The sequence below is a fragment of the Gymnodraco acuticeps genome, unplaced genomic scaffold (genome assembly GCF_902827175.1).
Source record: "Gymnodraco acuticeps unplaced genomic scaffold, fGymAcu1.1, whole genome shotgun sequence".
Taxonomy (NCBI): Eukaryota; Metazoa; Chordata; class Actinopteri; order Perciformes; family Bathydraconidae; genus Gymnodraco; species Gymnodraco acuticeps.
The window spans coordinates 1,525,487-1,545,318 of record NW_022989815.1 but is presented as its reverse complement, the minus strand read 5'-3'; the positions used below and the strand labels follow the sequence as shown (position 1 = coordinate 1,545,318).

At 39.7% G+C, this 19,832-nt stretch overlaps 1 protein-coding gene and 1 long non-coding RNA gene across 3 annotated transcripts in view; both read left to right on the top strand.

Moving 5' to 3' along the window:
* Positions 1-2,191: 2,191 nt before the first annotated feature.
* Positions 2,192-3,087, top strand: ripply2 (ripply transcriptional repressor 2). Of its 2 annotated transcripts, XM_034231657.1 has the most exons (4): positions 2,192-2,399; positions 2,511-2,581; positions 2,669-2,792; positions 2,832-3,087. In XM_034231657.1, exons 1-4 carry the CDS (start codon positions 2,277-2,279, stop codon positions 2,886-2,888), a joined length of 375 nt encoding a protein of 124 aa, XP_034087548.1. In that variant the 5' UTR covers positions 2,192-2,276; the 3' UTR covers positions 2,889-3,087. The 2 variants fall into 2 exon arrangements, with proteins under 2 accessions (XP_034087548.1, XP_034087540.1); XM_034231649.1 differs by having other exon boundaries at positions 2,669-3,087.
* Positions 3,088-9,893: 6,806 nt separating this feature from the next.
* Positions 9,894-19,832, top strand: part of LOC117555796 — a 66,912-nt gene continuing 56,973 nt past the window's right edge. Inside the window, exon 1 of the long non-coding RNA XR_004570445.1 lies at positions 9,894-9,981. This is a non-coding gene — a long non-coding RNA (uncharacterized LOC117555796). The remainder of the gene's footprint in view (positions 9,982-19,832) is intronic.

Sequence of the window (19,832 nt, the reverse complement as noted above, 5' to 3'; positions counted from 1 at the left end):
CGCACACGCACACATGCACGCAATCACAGTTGCTCCTAAACATTTTCCACCTTAAATATGTTCACTATTTCAAAACTACGGAAGAGGATTAGGGCCATATGAATGATTTTTTTGTGAGGATTAGAACATTTTTTTTAGATTAAAGTCAGAATTCTGAGATTAAAGTCAGAATTCTGACTTTTTTCTCCCAAAGAAATTTTTTAATTTTGTCAAATCCTCCCAAAATTTTTATTAATGTGGCCCTAATCCTCTTCCGTACAAAACTGTTACTAGTATTGGATGTGTATTTTGTAAATGGTGTAATTTCTACTTTCATCTTTAATATTTGTATGCATACTTCTTTGTCTCCTTACTCGCTGTAACGTGTACATTTCCCTTCTGTGGGATGAATAAAGGTATTTATTAGACTGATTTAGGCTGCCGCTATCGCATTATCGGGTAAATATTTCCCTTTTGAATGTAATGAAATAAAAAAAAATGTACTCAAGTACTGTACTTAGATTCCAGTTACTTCTGCTTGATTTGAGTATTTCCATTTTATGAAACTATTACATCACAGAAGAAGAAAAATGTTTTCTGTAATCTAGTAAATTTTTTGGACAACTTAAATTACTTTGCAGTTTTTTTCATAACTCTCATACCTTTCAACAGGATGGAGAGTCGAATAAGTTTCATAAAATGTGATGCCTTATTGTAGATTAAAATACTCAACGTTCAGTGGTGGAATTTATCTAAATATCTTTATATAAGGTACTTTAACTGAGAATTTCTATTCTACTTTCTACTTTGGTTTCTGTAAAATTCACTTTTTAACTCAATTACATTATTTAATAGCTTTATTTAATTCACTGATTCTGATTATTACTACATAGTAGATCAATGAATATGATTAATTCCACTTTTGGTACTTCAAATATAATGAAATGTTTTGTTTTTTTCTTGTTTAAGTGGAATTATGAATGGCTTTTTTTTTCTATTACAGGGTATTTTAATTGTGTGGGTTTTGAAGGTCTTAAGTAAATCTTGATATGTAATCTGATCTGAATACCATTCCCACTGGTTAGTCATCAAACAAACAATCTGAAAACTATTACAGTTTTCTGTATCATTTAATTCCAGCATGCAGACCAACACTGCCCCCCACTGGTGAACTGGCAGGAAAACACTTCAGTTTTTATTAAGGGATATAATTATTTAATCGACTTAAGAAGGTCTTCTTCATACATTACAGAATAAAGCGGAGCTCCGATAGAAATGGCAGAGGATTAAGAGGTTTTCCATATGGGAGTGTGTGATTCATTCCAGGCATCCATCGTCTTAAGTGCAGCTATTAGCTCGCGCCCTGCTGTTGTAAATACAAAAGGTTGACGCGTGTCAACCCCCTCAAACTGCGCACGAGCCTTCTTCGATCATCCAACTCAGCACGCCATGACAGTATGGGCACGTGTTTCTTCACACCTCACACACAAATGGCTACACATACGGAGATACCAAGGGGTGAAGAGTTTGAGGAAAGTTTTTATAATCAACAGGAATCTCCCTAACCAAACTGAAGTATAATTGGATTTTTAATTGAAACACAAACAGCATTTACATACTATAGCTATTGTCCTCACGCTCAGCAGGTTGAGTAAATACTGGCCTAATACCTAATAAAATACAGTTAATCATGGAAAAGGGTTTAAAATAGGCCAATTTCTTGCGAGAGATGCTTTTTATTTTACATACAAATGGAAATGTATGGCAAACCCCTTCCAGATCATGTATCAGAAAACGAACTGATCCCATTAGAAATACTCTCTGGGGTTTCAAGGAGAAGATGCCTTAATATGTAAAATACCTGTTTCACCCCTCTATATAGATCTCCTGACCTAAACAATCTTTTTGGTTTAACTCAAGAAAACTAAGGAGGGTGTAAAATGAGGGGCTGTGTTGCACATAATAATGTACATGCACTTTATGTTGACGTGTCTGTGTTGTGCACGTCTGTTACTGCTGATATATTTTTGTTATATTGTTTATTTTCCAAAACACATTTTTCTGGATAGATTAGCTTATCTTGATTATAAGGTCATTCTTAAGAAACAAAGTGGCCATATGGCTGGAGTTTGCCTGAGTGTGACTTCGCACCTGAACACCATGGCGCATGGAGACACTTGGGGACGCGTCAAAGCGCAATTTGGCCCTGGCTGCCGGGCCCTGATAAATAGGAGGTTCCTGCCGTCAGCCACACTTCCTCTCAAGACTCCAAGCAGGACTAACCACCACAAGAAACCATGGAGGCTATCAATAACAACGTTGGATTACCTTCAGTTTTTTCTCATGGAAACAATGGGACTCAGCAGTCCGGTCATATGTGGAGACCATGGACTGCAGAGAACAACACTACCGCACACATGGTGAGTGTAGACGACATGATCTGACTTTTTAAGTTATTTGTAAATGTATTTAAACGTGTGCTGTTCGATGGATAAATAACTTAACAAGGTTATTTTTGTTTTAACTTCCAGGCTCATTCTATTCAAGGAGACATTTCTGCTGCACAAGACCCCAAAGCTTCTCAGGTCGTTCACCCAGTGAAGTAAGTACAGTTTGGTTCATTCAATGATCTTTTTCTTATGCAGGTTTTTTTGGTACATTTGTTTTATAGTCTTTTCTCTTTTTAAAGGTTGTACTGGCCAAAATCAAGATGTTTCGATTATCTGTACCAGGATGCAGAAATGCTCCTGCGCAACTATCCTGTCCAAGCTACCATCTGCCTTTACGCAGACTCCAGCAGCGATGAAGACAGCGATGATGATGATGATGATGATGATGATGATGATGATGATGATGATGATGATGATGATGATGATGATGAAGAGGAGATGGAGAAGGAGCTCAACTAAATATGGCTCTCTCAAGCCTTCAACAGCAAATTGCTGCATAATGTGATAATATATTTAATAATAACTTATTGCTGTAAATATATGTAAATATGCCTTTTTTACTTCTTCACCAAACAAGAATGTGAATCGTTAAGTTATTCTTTTGACATGTCTACCTCTTTTGTACTTTGCTGAGATTTGCAATAAAATGCAAAACGAATGTCGTTGTCTCAGGCTCTATTATTAATATGAAACAGGGTTTTTGTCTGCCAGTGACACTCGAAATCAAATCAGTTATTACAGAAATAAATAGTAAATTAAGTGTTTAAGCAAATTAATATACTATTTATAAAATAATTAAATACCATTTTTAAGTATAGTCAACAGACTTCAGGATTACTTTGTCTCTGCATAACGTGAAGTCTATCAGGTACTTTTCTGCTTTATACTCGAAGCATCTCACAAAATTAATTAATTAATTATGTATTGGAGCTTACAGACACGTAGTATGGGCTAAGTCACCTCTTTTAATAAAAGTTGAAGCAGAGCAAAGTTTTTCTATTCCGTTTACGTGAAACATCGGTGGCTGAAAAACTCTTTTCCCATAGATAAGTGTAAGGTGCCATTTCCTGCGCAATGTCGCCTGAAGTGCGGAAACTGCGTGACATGTGGAAGGTGTCACCCGGGTCAGGGGAGCATAACGATCTGCGGTGACCCCGGTGAGATAGTCAAATGGAAACGGTTGACCCCAATGAAACCACGAACTTAGACAATGATCACTGGCAGAGGCAGAGACAGAACACATATCAATATTCTCTATACATTGGGACAGACTACATAGGGTTGGGTTTGCCAGCAAACGTTTTATGACAGTTTTCCTCCACTTGCAATAGAAATTAAGGAAGATAAATTAACTTCAATTTATGAATTGTTCAACAACACACTGACTGAATATAATAATAATTCATTTATTTTATATAGGCGCCTTTCAAGGCTCTCAAGGTCGCCGTACAAACACATACAAAACAAGATACACAACACATAACACCAGCATAAGAGACATAAACAAGACAATGCAGTATATAAATCAATCAAATAACCAAATAAATAAAAACAGAGGATGTGTGATGGATAATGATCAGGGTGGATATGCGAGTGTGAAGAGATATGTTTTGAGGCGTGATTTGAAAATGGGGAGAGAGTCAGTGTTGCGGATGTCAGGTGGGAGGGAGTTCCAGAGGCGGGGTGCAGAGCGGCTGAAGGCTCTAGACCCCATGGTGGTTAAACGGAAGGGGGGTGCAGTGAGGCTGAGGGAAGCAGAAGATCTGAGTGTGCGGATGGTTGTGTTGATGTGCAGGAGGTCTCAACTCAAATGTGGTCAAAACAAAACCAGTCTATTATCAGACGAAACAAGAATGCAGGCTGGATGAGCACATTATGGTTACCTGGGGTACAGCACTTTGGCTCGACCAAAAATCGTTTATAAATGTGCTATATAAATAAAACTTGATTTGATTTGGGGGAAAAAAGTGTAGGGTTTTTACTGAGCTCTTGTTCCTCCTGCTCTGTGCAGGGGCGCCCCTTGCGAACAGGCTGTAGGTGGTGATGAAATGCTGGTTCGAGGGGCACCCAGTGAATGTTGGCATATAGGGCCCCCACCGACTCTAGGATCACCACTGGCTCTGTGCATTGTGTGTAGGCTACACCACCCCCTCCAAATCATCATTAGATGCATAACACATTTTTATATTATCTGGAAATTCAGCTAAGCACAAGTTACATCTGTGTCTATAATAGTTTTTTTGACTATTTAGGTAAAGAGCACAAATGTTATTAAAACGAATTTGGAAGCCCCGGACTTCTTCAAGCATTCCAGATACTGTCCTGTAGTTTTATGAGATAACAAAAACAGAAGAAAAAGAGAGAACACTCTTGCATTCAGTTACATGACAACAAACCAAATGACAAATGCGGGGCCAGGTTACTAAATCAACCATAACAATATTTGAATGCCATGCTGCAATATGAATGCAGTTTTAAACTTATTTTATGTGTCAGAGTTACAGCGGCTGCAGCTTAACAGTGATTTCTGCTACATTGAATATTGAATGTGATCATGATGACCTCATATACAAATTCTAGTTTTTGCATATGAAATATTGTTCAAACATGATGTAGTTATAAATGCACAGTTTTGAGAATCTTAAAACTATTGCTTGCATCCATACAATTACAAGACTTTTCATTGTATATGTTGTATGTGCTCAGTGAAATATGTGTTATCAGGGGAGTAATTGTTTAAGATATTTTAAATGTTCTGACTTACTGACATGAACTCTTTAACTGACCCCGGTGCAACCTCTCAGGCTTTCCGTGGGAACCCTTGGGATCATCTGTAGGTGTTGTGCAGGGTGCAAAGACTACGCACCTAATCTAAGTGAAACATGGTGACCCCTGACTGCTCCAGGCGTGCTGCACTGCCACTGAACCACGAACCTGCATTAGACAGACTGTGTACTAATTACAAGGAAGACATTTATTATAATTAACACACTGATTTCCATTCACATTTGACTTTTCACACCTGCATTGATACAACAATCAGTAACATGGCTGTAGAGAGGATCTTTAGAGGTGTAAACGCAACAGAAAAGGTTTTACTGACTGCTTTCCTGGGCATTTAAAGGTTACTGAGCCTCACATTTTAATTGAATATTCATACGCAGACCTGACATTAGGAGTTGGAGATGATGTTCTGATAACCTCTTCAACCCTGGCCTGCACGGTCGAGACTTTCCCAGGCCTGGGTGTCAGAGCTAGTGGTTTTAGTGTCACTTACATGGGTGTGAAGTTTGCTCACCTCCAGACTTAACCTAGCCTGGTCTGATGAACTTCTAAACTTTACTGCACAAACTGTAGGTCACCTGACACAGACATTTCTTAGTGGCTTTATCTACATATATATACATTACCATGTGTAATTGGCAGTGTTAAACTGACTCAATTTTACTGTAGGTTAAAGACGTTCATATTTGCTTGGATAGTACTGAAAATACTTTTAGCAATTTCTTTGTGTAAACTACAAACTTTTTTTTAACCATTGCTACTCTATAGTATACTATACTGTTATTCATCCCTTCCCTCTTTGGGAAACGATTTTTGGTGTAGCCAAAGTGCTGTACATGCAATAAACAACACTTTACTACGATAGCAAACAGAAGACAATACATTACAACAGAAAATATAAAAATCAAACACAGGAAATGTCAGGAGTCATGCTCCGCTCTGTGTGAGCAAACCAGTGTTCAAGCTGTTCATACTGTCTAACAAAGCGTATGGAAACTGCTTTAGTTATTAAGATTGTACATGTTAGATCTTATAGACAGATAAAGTGAAGTTGGAACCTTTTGAAATAAACTCAATTAAGTAGCATGTGACTTATTTGTATGAGATTGTGTTACATGTGTTTTATCATTTTGTTTTACAAAGTATTTCAAGCTACTTTTTCATTGCAACTTTAGTTAAACATTTCGATTCCTACCCCCTGGATAACTTTGCTGTGGCCCAACCTCTTACAATAGTTAGATATTATAATTTTAAAGTAGCTTTCCCAATACAGGTTATATTGGTAACAGTGGGAAATTGATACAAATAAATGTAGCCCCAAAAATGGGTCCCCCAATAGCTGGGCAGTGTCAGTCATAGAACGTCCTTTTTGAATGACTGAAGTGTTTACAATAAAATGTACATGCAAAATATGATGAATTAAAAATGTATATTGTTGCATGCTTTCTTATACTTACTGAACTTTGTGAACTTCTGTGAACTTTGCACAGTTTCAACTTTTGAGACGCACGCTGCCTTTTCCCAGGACCTGGTGCGAAGTTAGGCGTGAGGATTACACACCTAAGCGGTCAACTCTGTTCAGTCCCATGTTTGACCCCTGAGGTCACATGTTTCACTTCTGCCAAGCACACTCTTTGCCCCTGAACAAACCAGCCTGCAGTTATAATTCATAAGTCCCTTTAAAAACAAAAATATAAAGAGATGGAAATCACTATTCCCATGTTCCAGTGTGTTTACTTAAAACTTCCCCCTAGATCATAATTAACCTTTTAAAGTTATATTTTTTAGGCAATTGTAATAAAATAAATCATTATAGGGTGTTGCTTAAAATTGAATATTTGTGATCATGCAAACATACTGTCACTGAAGAAGTTACTTTGTGTGATTTACTAACTACAACTAATTTAGATAGCTGTCCTGCCCTTTTGAACTGTTCTGGTGTGATCACACACACCATGATGAGGTGACGAAGTGTGACCCAGTGGAGCCGGTGGCATGCTTCTCACAGTCACACCTTCTCTCTCTGGACATGTTGTTTGTTGCCTCATTGTTGCACCAGGTCAGAATACAGATAGTCAAGCTGTTATCCAAGAGGGGGTACTATGGGGTGTACAAGTTTGTGCAGGCAGAAAGAGATAAGGACAAAAGTACCCAAGCACCCTACTGTGCTAAAATAAACCAGAAACGGTCAAACATGAACTTACAAATGCAGCAAGTATATGATGAAGGAAAGGGGAATTGTTAACAGGAACAATGGCTTTAACCCACATTTTACACTGTGGGATCAGCTTGAAAACATCATGGAAAGTTTTGTATGTTAGTTATATTTATGAATGTTCCTGCTAATCTACAGCTCCAGTGCAGTCCATAAGGTGGCAGTAATGCACCTGCACGTTGGTTTGCAAACCGCCATTAAAAGAAGAAACAATTATGCGCGGCTTTCCAAGTAGACATGTTTGGTGATGCTGTGTGTGAATTCCAAAACAATGTGACAACAATAATGGAGTTTCCATGCACTAATGGATACTGATTCAACAGTGAGTACTGCTCCAACTCTAAAGATGTTTAAAATCGACTTTGGTGGGTGACGCATTTTTGAAAAGGCATCAGTGTCCATCAAAGCAGTAACTTTGTAAGCCAGTGCTTTAGTTGGTGTCAGACTCTTACACCCTGTTGTGTGGTGTTTGTGTACTGCTGGTAATTAGGTGGCACAACTAAAGTGTCTCTCTTCTTCTTAATACTGAAGAACTGCAGATTGTTGTCAGGGCCCATTTCAACTGTTATTGCCTGACAACCAAAACAATTGATAAACTGCACATATACCTATCTTTAAATTCTGAAATACTGTACTGCACATGTTTAACTTTTGCAGTATTTTGTATTTCAGGGTACTTTTACTGTACTTTGTATATTGATATTTCTTGTAAATATTTCTCTTTATTTTTTAAAATGTTAATGTTTTAAAAACTGTTTAAATAATATGTCAGTGTTTGCTCCCTGAGAGCTTAATTCCCCTAACTGTGTTATACAATTAAACACTAACTTCTGATTTATAGCTCCACAGTACACTGAGTGCATCTGACCAACAGATGGGGCAAGTTATCCAAAAGTGAGAGTATTTCCTGCCGTTGGGCTCAGTGTTGTAACTCTGCAGTACCTCCACCTGGGGGCGGTGTTGCTCCTGTACACCAACCAGTGGTTTCCAATTATAGGATGTATACAATTTAAACTCGACATATATGAAAGATGAGAGGATTTTGGATGTGACTCTTTAAGAAAATACACACACAGAATATCAAACATTAAAATACATACATTTATTTTTATTTTTGTTCAAAATGGGTAATAACTCACTGTTACAAAAGGTTGTTTACAAGAATTTCCTCCGCATCGAAGTGAGTGATGGACTTTTATTAATCCCTCGTGGGGAAATTGTTTCTCTGCATTTGACCCATGCTAGTGTTAGGAGCAGTGTGCTGCCATTTTGAACGGCGCCCGGGGAGCAGTGTAGGGAACGGTGCCTTGCCTCGGTAGCACTTGGTCTTGCCGGGACTTGAACTGGTGACCCAGTTGCCAAGCCAAGCCCCTATTGACTTCGCCACCACTAAGTGTAGTAGAAAATGCAATCTAAAACACTTTAAAATGGTGTTTAAACAAGTTGGTCCTTTATCAGGTTTTAAATATCTCCATAGAAATACTGGATTTGAATGAAATATAAATTACTTTTGGCTCCACAATTTAAAAATACAAATAGAATAAAGATAAATAAAGTAATAAAAAAAGAAAAACAAATTATGATTGTATTCTGTATTTTTTTTGAAGAAACATTTCAAAAAGCTAAATTATATTATTCCTAAAACATATTTATTTATGTTAATATTTATAGTATTATAGTTATTACAGTATACATGACAAACAATGTTTCTTGTCTCAGTTTCATTTATTATTGTTGTTAAAGCATGCAGGAAATGTGATCATAGCACTGTTGTAACGTAGCTCATGTCAGTCATGCGTGCTGAGAATGTATTGCACATAAACAGCGGTGTGATTAAGCAGCACCAAGAAAGCGGCAGTCTTGTGTTAATGCGACGAAAGGACAGAAAGCATTAATCTGTCATTGCAGCGAAAGCCTTCTTACTAATTTCTCTTTCGAGCGAGAGAAACCACAGAGTGGCTCGGGTTCCTCTCAGCACATAAACATTCTGCCTCACGCCGCTGTCTAAGAGATATAGCTGTTGTGCTTTTCTACACCTTGTTATCTCATCCTCCACTTAAATAGTTAGTTTGGTCTCCTCTCTCCGAGATGTGTGCAGTGGAGATAATTACAATTTCAGCAACGTTTGCCAGGTGATTACCTCATAATCCCCTATTTCATTTGATAAGTCACGCATTGATTTAACTCAGAGTTGGACCTAATGGAGTATCTTTTCCACAGCCACAGTGATTTGTATGCTGGGGCGAAAGGACAACGTTGGAGTGGAGGCAGAAAAACAGCCGCTCGCCATCCCCGTTCACTCTGATGAAAGACGAGCAACGAGAAGGCAGGTTTAATCACAGCAACCTGAATGCGAACAGTAAATCATTGCAACGGCTGATACAGTTACGTGTGGCGGTGGTTAGAATAGTTCCTCTCACATAAACGCTCGCTGTTTCTTTTTTATATTCTCTCTCCTCGCAGGCGGGGAGGGGGATGGAGTGATGAGACATAAGAAGAGTGAAGAGAAGAGAGACCTGCTTGGTATTCACCTGTCTCTCTGGATCAATAAAGGTAATTTGGGCTGATTCCTCCCTGTAGGCCTCTTAGCAGACAGACGGGGAGAGGGGTCAGCCACTGCTGAGCTGCGGGGAGCTGGAATAACTTAGAAACACACTCTGCAAATTACTGCTCCTGTTTGAGAATCTCTCATTCAGCTTTTCCTCTGCCCTGACAAAGCTACAATGTGATGCAGAGTCCTCTTACAAATGTGACTGGAGATAAGGAGGGTTTACTGCTCTGTATTTCTAGGCCTCCACATGTTTAGTAGAAAACCATGCCTGTGAGAAGTGGCTAATTTATATTTAGTAGTACCTTTTGACTTTCTGGCTTTTCAGCTATTCTGCCAGACTTTTCACAGAACATTTGATAAATATACTGACAAACCATAACAGATGTCCTCTTAGGAAACATTTCATGAAAAGCAGGTCGAGAACATACTTTTCATGATACAAGAAACAAAACACAAAAATGACCTCACTTTCACCTTCATCCTAAACTTAACCCTAACTTGAAAAACCAAAAGTTTCGTCATGACTATCAGTTTTCACACTTTAGACAGTTTTTTTGGAAAAAGCTCTGAGGTGCTACCAAAGAGGGGTTATGATACCCGTGAAGAAGATGGTTTTGGAGGTGGGCGTTTAAATCCACTGGTCAGGCCTCGTAAATTACCATGGAAACAGTGGTGTCTGGTTAAATGAGAAAGAACTCTTGCAACAAACACATGCACACACTCAACAACAATGATGCAAGACCATGGCATGAAATCAAGAGCTTCAGGATTTTTCCCGCATTATACGGCTGTTGTGATTCACTAAAAACCTATTTTCAAGGTTTGTTATGTTTCTTGCACTTTTTTGTGTTCTGTTTTCTTATATATTTTTTCACATTCCTGATCACAACCTCTGCCTTCGCGTCTCTCGGGGCTGCAGCAGGTCTCATCAGTGGGTTATAGGCATGGAGGATACCGTCCGTCATGTGGGGTCACCAGTCCGCGAGGAATGCTCCATGTCAGGGGTGGACGGGGGGTCCCGAGGGAGACAAAACCCACAAAGTCTGAACCCCACCTCAGACCAATCACTGCTGCATGTCCTGCTAATGTGGTGCATTTCTTCAAAGTACACAGGTGTGCACCCCACCTGCACGTATTTCCCTCTGCCTTATATTCATCTGCAGGCTCAGTGTTGCGACCTTGTGTTCACATGTTACCAAGCACACTCATATGCTCATACATGCTGTGTTTTTTCCCACACTGCTAAGGTGTCACTTTGGCTGCAGACAGGCAAGATTGAAAGCTTTGCCAGAGCTGGTCCTTTTTGAGTTTTCATGCATTTGATGGAGAAGAAGGATGAACGTCCAAATACCCTTCCCGTGCTTATGGGGAGAAAACTTATGGGATGCAGTGTGATCTAGTTTTCCAGAAAACAAATTGGGATCAATAAAGTATCTATCTAACAAATAAATCAGTTTTCATGCTAAAGCGTAGTTTAAATGTCAGTGTTTTTATGAATGTATCTTCAAAGTTATAAAGCATGCAGCCTTACTACAGTCTTATACATAATGCCGTTTGAAGGATAAAACTGATGGCATGATTTAACATACATGTTTTTATTAAAGCAAAACTGTGCCATAAGAATCCTGCTAATGCATCAAGTGTCTTGCAGAAATGTGATTAATAGTCTACTTTTACTTTCCACTATCAAACTTCAATTATCTTTGAACATCATTAATTGTTTCTGGAGGAAGCGTATATTGATAGTCCAACCAATGTGCTGAACAGTTTGAGGCCGACTAAGCTGACAAGTCATTTCCATTCTAGTACCCTGACCTAATCACCATATCTTATTATCATTCACATGAAAACACTAATTACAAAGGCAGGGTGGACCTGATTTATGCTAATAGGAACGTGAATATGCGACGGATGCATTAATCTAGAGTATAGGACCCTGCGCTGGTGTTAACTGTGATTAGCATGTGATTACCATAGCACGGGTTATATCTACTGGAGGCCCTGCTTCTGATGGGCTCGTGAAAATCTCTACTCACTGGCAGGGAATGAGATTGTGACTCTTCACAGCACGAGGAAATAATGTTAATAATAAAAAATGAACAATTTTGATTGTTTTGCTCTAAACAAAAATATCTAATTAGATGGGATTGCTTTTTAACGTTTTCGGTTTTAAAATGAGTTTAGCAGCGAAAACATGAGGGCATTAGAGCTTTCGGTCGAAGGGGGTTCGGAGGATTAGTAAAACACGAGTAAGAGCATACCAAAGAAAAATGTTAAAGGGTAAGTTCAACCAAATGACTAAAACAGAAAACGTGTGAAAGAGGGACCGCAGCATATATACTCTGGATAATAAATATTTGTTGCGACTATTTGTTTGGTAGAAAGTAGTTCCAATGAAAACGATTTAGTATTCTTAAACACAAATATCTCAAAACGTCATCACATACACTTTGTAAATGAACATATTCCCCAAGGAGAGAGAGCTACATGTGTTTGTTTGGGGAATGACCCTTCAAATAATAAATCTGGCAATTATCTATATTTAAAAAGCCAGTGAGAAAAAACGTCTGTGTGTCCCTCAATACTTTCTGATTTCCCTCATCTGTGTGTTACATTGCCTCATACGGAAAATAAAATCCATCACAAATACCGAGTTGAAAGAATGCCAAGTTGCTTTCTTAAACAGCTGGGCACTTTCATTATTAGCAAATGTCACTCAAGAGGGAGTAAACAAGAGATAGGTTTCAGCTGTGGATTAAATCAAATCAAGTTTTATTTATATAGCACATTTATAAACGATTTTTGGTCGAGCCAAAGTGCTGTACATATAATAAAAATAGCCTACAGTAGAGACACTTTACAGCAAATACAACAGCACAGATTGTTCAGAATATCAGTATGAGAAAAAAATGCAGATTAATGCATTTGGTGTCCTTGTTCATATTTATGAAAGCTAGACAGTGCATGTGCGGTTGACAGAACAGTCTGGAATCTATTTAAAAGGAATAAGTTATATCAGGGTTTTGTCATCCAACTAATACTTGTTTATTATTTTATTGTTTTTTCTGTAATTTCATTGTATACTCGGCAACGTTTTCACTTCACAGTATATCATATAGTCTATAACTACATGTTATCATATTCAGTTTTTAAAATGGTGCAGATGTGTCGTGGTGACATTTCCTTGTGCAGAGTGCAGGTGTCTCTCAGTGGCAGTCCCCTCCGCCATCTGTTCCTCCGGGCAGCTTCCAGCGGACAGGAGGATGCGTTTGTTTTGGGAGACACGAGAGCACAAAGAGTGGGGGCCCATTCTTATATCCCTGCTTTGATCCCTCCATTGAGAGGACACAGGCGTGGCGCTCTCTGTGCGTCCCCCCGGCTTGTGCCTGCCTGGATGGCTGGTCTCCGGCTGAGACTGGGGGATAGCGAGCCCACCACTCCAGCAGAATGAGCCTATTGACGAGGCAACAGATTGGCTTTGAGTGTACCTGATGGTTATCCCCTTCTTCTCCCCGCTGGTCCCCCTTCTCTCTCTCTCTCTTTCAACCAATCAAAGACAATCCCTGCATCTCTATGTTTCTAATCAAATTGCCTCTGTGTAGTGGATTTAAGTGAGTGGCAGAAGCCATTGTTGGGTAATCTGTACCAAAAAGGAGAAGTGATGTTAAGTGCGGCCCTTTTCTTAGTCGGGATTAGGCTCGGTTTTTTTCTGTTAGCCCTCTTTGGGCTTTAGAAGCAGCTTGGCAGAGATGGAACAGCTCTGTGACGGGCACCAAACCCGGCGAGATACATGTGTGAGAGAGCATGTGTGTGAGAGAGAAGTTTGTATGACGGTGGAGTCGTAATTAGCCGAGCACAGGGTCATCCGGCTTTAATAGGTGTACTCAGGTGTGAGTTCTGATGTCTGCAGCAATGGTGTTGTTTGCTGTTGGGAATCAGATCCTGGCTCCCCTCCCTCCCCCCCTGCCCTCCCTCTGCCCTGCTCCGGTCCCTCTGCACCCCGGCTAATACCAGGCTCATTACACCGCTATCGATCGGCCCTCGCTTCACACCAAAGGGCAAAGAAGTCTTCTCCTCCCTTTCTCTCTTTTGTCATTCTTTTCCCCTCCTTTACCCTTTTTATAATCTGCTCTCTGTTCTCCGTGCCCTTTCTTCTCCACAGACATCCCACATACTGCTGTTTCCTTTCTGGCAATTATGTGTCTGTCCAAAGAAATGAACATTTCAAGAATCTAAAGGTGCTCGGGTGAGAGCCACAACACAGTCAGCTCTGGTTTTTCACGAGGACATATCAGTAGTGGAATAACGACAACTTTGCTTGTGCAGGTCATCTTGTGTGCAGAAATGTAAAGAGGATTATTTCAGAGAGATCAAATAAAAATACTAAATCCCCCCCCCTCCCCTGCTGTTGAACCCCCGTCAGACTTCTTATTCTGGTTCTTTTTATTTATCTTGCACAAGATTTGGTGTCTTATAAAATATGAATTATCAAAATCTCTGTAAAAGTGTGTAGCCTTGTGTGGGCTGAAGTGTAAACACTGAGGTGACTTGGAATGAAAGGCAGGTCTTATATTACAACACGTTCTAGATGAGTGTGTAGAGGTCGCACCTGAAGACACACAGATGTGCACACATGGGTAAAAGGTGGAATTAAGGGACATTTAGTCCATCATCAGCACCGGTTTAAGGGTCATTGTTCGTGGCGTTCTTGGATTTGAGAAGATGATTTCAAACCTTGTCCTATACTGGATTTTACTCGTAAAGACACAACTTAAAGAGATACATTCATTACTTTGAGAGAGGTCAATATTTCTTCTCAGTTGTACAGTTGTCTATTTTTTTCTTAGCTGAATATGTTGATAATGATAATGTTAGGGAATTAAGGAATAACTCATTGTTGCAAACAGAACAGTTAGATGTGTTCAGAAAAACTGATTTGATTACAGCAATACAAGTTCAAACACAGGGAAAATAACTCTTAAGCTTTATTAAAGTGTCATGTTACCAAATATGTTACAACAACACTTACACAATAATGACATAATCTGTCAGTAAAGCCATTTCACTTGTTTAAACATTGTTAGCCTTGGAGAAAAAGCTTTAAAAAAGGGATCTTGTGTTTACGTTAAAAAAGCTCTTAATTATAGAGTAATTACACGTGTACAATTGTATTGACCCTGGGACCACCAGTTACAAAATATAGACGGATTTTCGTTTTTTTAAGGATCAATGTTTTCCAACTGAATTTACCTTAAAATGGCAAACATAATATTTTCTGCAATACAAATGTTGGCTTCAACACAAAAGAAGCGTGTTTTATTTTTTTTACGACATACCCAAATGTGTCTGTAACAAAGACCTTTCCTTTCTGTTGACAGAGTTTATTAGCATTTCTCAGCTACAGTAACTCAGCAAGGGGCTGCCTGTCCTCTGACCTCACATCTCGCAGGCTGCAGCGCCTGTTTAACCATAATTGCTTGCATATTATATTACACCATACTTCTTGACTCTGCATTTGCATCCTCTGGCACCCAACAAACCTCAGTGACTTCACCCAGTCTTACAGTACGGCTGTCCAACAGAGGACTGTTCAGAGCAGCTTCTCAGAGGTGCTGCTGGGTCTCCTGTAGTTACCCAGGTTGGCTACCTCTGACCCCCCGCTACCTCTACGTCTTTGTTTCACGGCTGACAGAAGGAGTGCCAGAACTCCTCCAGCTCGGGTGATTTATGACCAGCAGCTGCTCTTGCAGCCCATGACCCGCACAGCTGGGTGTCAGATGTGGTCTCCCTGTAAGCAGAAACTTATCTGGCAACCCAACATCAGTCGAAGGCTGGACGGAGAGGGGGTAGGGGTAAAGAGGAGAGGAGACCAAGTGGGAGAAAGATGGAGTGGCAAGATGGATGGTAGGGAAGAGCAGGAATGAGAGGAAGCAGATGAGAGTAAGCAAGGACGGAGCAATTGTGCTTGGGGGAAAAAAAACTGCACAGCATTAGATAAATCTTGACATATGTGAAGGAGAAGTCCTGACGCCGAAGAAAGTGTGACATGTGGTTCAAGACAATTGATTTGAATGCACCAGCTAAGCTCTGCATTGATTTCTGCTGGCGTAGAGAAAGCAAAATGTTTGTATTATTTCATAAGCCAATTAGCTGCAAGGAGACTCCTCTCCCTGTGTGCCTATTGACCCACAGTCTGTGGCTACAGCTTTATTGTCTGGGGGGCGCTCTATAAAAGATCAATAACAGGCGAGTGATTGGATTATGGGGTAATCAATGCATTGTACTAATATATCACCAGAGTGATTACAGAGCACTGGCTAATAGGAGGCCTTAGAGAGCTGTAATGACATCACACTCCTGCTGGCGGTCAGGAGGAAAAGCGAAATGAAGTGTGGTGCGGATGAAATTATTCATGTGTATGTGTGTGTGCAGGTGCATTTCACATGTGTACATATCGCTGGGTGTGTGTGCCTGAGTGCAGGGGGTAGTGTGGGGGTAGATGATGGGTTGATTTGTCTTGATTCTTCAAACAGCTGAAGAACAGTACTACCAGATGGTGCGTGATAGCTTGCTTAGAAGAGGCCATCATCAGATTCCCATTGTAACGTAGTGACAGGGCTCCATTCTGATGCTGGGCTCGCTGCAGCAACACATGTGGAAGCTGCAAAAATGACGACTGGGAAAAATACGCCGCTCACAACCCCTGCTGCCGCGGCTCTTAATCTCGTTGTTGTGTATTTCGTCACATTGTGAAAGTAAATCCAATTAGCAGTGGGTGATGAATGCTGCCTGTAGGGTGATTGTTTTGTCTGAATTAAGAAACTATTTACTTAATCCCCATGTTTGTTGAGGAATTTTGCCAACAGATGTTTCTTAACAACAACAATTCAGCTGATAATGATCTTCATAATCTTTCAGTTTTCTATGACGGCTGAAAACATCAATGCTAAATAGTGATTTTTTTCCCCTTCTCTTTTGTGCCACAAATCAACCTTTTTTCCACTCTTTTCATATAGTGGATTTTTTATAAAACATTTGAGGGTTCAAACCCCAAAGGGATCCTGTGAAAATCAAATATCTCCAAAACATTAGCTTTGAAAATCCAATCCTACACATGTTTATTTTTCGTTCAACCCACAAAGAAACACTTAGTCTTTCAAAAAATTGCCAATTTCGGAGAAAGTCATGATTTAATTGTTATCTCAAAATACTCGGCCAAAATGTGAGTGTGCATTCAGGACAAAAGCGAAAATCAGCCAGCTTGTGAAGTTGTCCATTGTCTGCTCGAGTGAGAGGAGAAACGTGACTGGCAGGCTAATCTTGTTACACACTTAGCACCAGAATGGAAGAAACTAATGATGTAATGATAATGATGAACCTTTTCACAAGTAATTATCTGTGTTTATCAACATGTGTCAGCCCATTTACTATAACTCAGCGGGTGGTGGCAACCAATCTCGTCAATGTCTTTAATTACATGTTAAATGTTTAAGTTAAAAGCTCAAATCTTGATGATATCAATAGTGTCACATACATGCTTTCACACACTGATGGAGTAAGGAGTAGTGCTTTTATCTCAGTTCTTTATCTACCAATTTTCCCCCTTAAGACGAGAGAAAGTCAAATGAATGAGATGTGGTTTAACACCTCAAATCCTTTTTAAGGTGTCTTTGTTTGGTCTCTTCTTAGCTGCTTTGTCCCGAGTCTCCTGCTCAAATACGAGGCAGAGACTGGCCCTGGAGACTCGCACGGGGGGGCTTTGGTAAAGTTCCTGTTTGCTCAAGAGTTTAGGAGGCTTTCATGTGACTTATTGTAAAGGAGCCATTACAGGACATAATAAGAAGAGACATTTTTAAACAAGGACGAAAAGAAAGTGGATTTAAGGTTTAAGTTTACTAAAAGGAGGCAGAAAATAAGAGTTGCTCCAATCTCACCGTTTGCTAGTTTATTTATTATTTTGATTCAGGGCTATTTATTTAGTAACTCATGTGTAAGGCTGCAAAAAACATTTATTTGTATTGTTGATTAATTACTAAAAACAATTATCGACTACTTGTTTTGTCTGTTAAATGTCAGAACATCGTAAAACAAACGATTTCTATTAAATGTCTTGTTTTGTCCACAACTAAAAGTTTTACATTTAAGAAGCTGAAATCACAGAAATCACAGATATTTTTAAACGAAATAATTATCAAAACAGTTGGTGATAATTAAGAAAAATTTGTAATTTAATTGGATGTATTTTTCATTTTAAATAATGATAGGATAGGATTCATAATAAAAATAATAATAATTCATTTATTTTATATTGGCACCTTTCAAGGCTCTCAAGGTTGCCGTACAAGCACACACAAAACAACAAGATACACAATACATAATAACACCAGCATAAGAAACATAAACAAGACAATGCAGTATATACAAAATAAAATAAATAAAACAGAGGATGTGTGATGGATAGTGATCAGGGTGGATATGCGAGTGTGAAGAGATATGTTTGAGACGTGATTTGAAAATGGGGAGAGAGTCAGTGTGAGTGATTAATATACAGTAGTTCATAATTAATGTTGACATACAAAACATACATGTTATACATTCCTTTCTATCGTATGGAGGCCAAATTGTTTTGTGCTACTGTAACACCGACACTGGAATGTTCTGTGTGACATCATAAGTTATCTGTATCTATATGTTAAACCCTTATCTTCTTTCACATGACATGCACAGACAGGAGCTCTGATGCCTGTTTCTCCCTGCTGACAGCTTCCTGGCTGTTTAAGTGTCCGTTTAAAAAGCTGCCCCGTCCCAGAGGGCTTGTCTTTTACCCGTCAGCCCTGTCTAAAGCACTAATCACCGCACAAAGCTGAGCGAGCGCACCATGCGCTTGTTAGCCCTCGTCCCAATCTTCTGCCATGTCCCCCTTTGACATCCACACGGGCACTTAATTCCACCCTATTATGTTCTTATGTTTCTATAGCCTTCTAATGAGACAAGAAAGGGGAGTATCAGGTTGTGTCTATTGATGCGACGGGTTGGCGTGTGTTGAATGCGTGTGAATGCATGTGCCCATGCTCTGAGCCATCTGCCCATCACAGGAACATGGCGTGTAATAACAGAATCATGACCGTGGAGATCAGGGCCCCGGCAGGGAGCCTTGTATTCATGGAGCTTTAAAGCCAGCCATCCAACACTGATCAGACACGCCCAACCCGTACCCCCCTCGCCGCCTCTTTATGTGCACCCCAAAACCTCGCGTAGCCCCTGAATCCATCCCCACAGCGGCATGGGCCTCAGACTCCATGTTGCCAGGGGTGACGTGGCCGCCAGGGTCAGAGGTGCTTGTTGGAGGTGAGGTTCAGACAGTGGGCCCATCTGATAGGACCATCTGGACGAGTGACCTGACATAATTAGTTATTAATTCTTCACGAGAGGAGGGGGTGGTTACACACAGCTAATGCTGCTGTTAGCACCAGGACCACAGATGTAATTTGTGTTGGAGAGAGCTGCTAAAGCGTCCAATCACTCCTCAATTTGCTTCAAACATAAAGTGTGCTGTCAGTCACGCAGTAGTTTGCTGAAATATTGCTTTTCATGGACATTGTGGTTAAGCTTAAGGAACACATCACATCACAGGGAGATGCTTAGTTTAATGCAGAAAACCTCTCAATCCACAGTAACCAGAAGGTGTTAGTGTGTCACGGCTTAAAAAAATTGATGTTTCCAATTGCGGTAAAAAAAAATATCATAGATGAAAAGATACAACATATTCACTAGATTAGAAGATTGCTTTGCTTTCCTGATTTTGTTTGATTACACACTATAGAAGGCATAGCCAATATGTATATGCGTTTCA

Coding starts and splice junctions, on each gene's coding strand:
- ripply2 (XM_034231649.1), top strand. CDS start 2,277: ATGGAGGCTATCAATAACAACGTTGGATTACCTTCAGTTTTTTCTCAT. Junction 2,400..2,510: donor ACAACACTACCGCACACATG/GTGAGTGTAGAC, acceptor TTTAACTTCCAG/GCTCATTCTATTCAAGGAGA. Junction 2,582..2,668: donor CAGGTCGTTCACCCAGTGAA/GTAAGTACAGTT, acceptor CTCTTTTTAAAG/GTTGTACTGGCCAAAATCAA.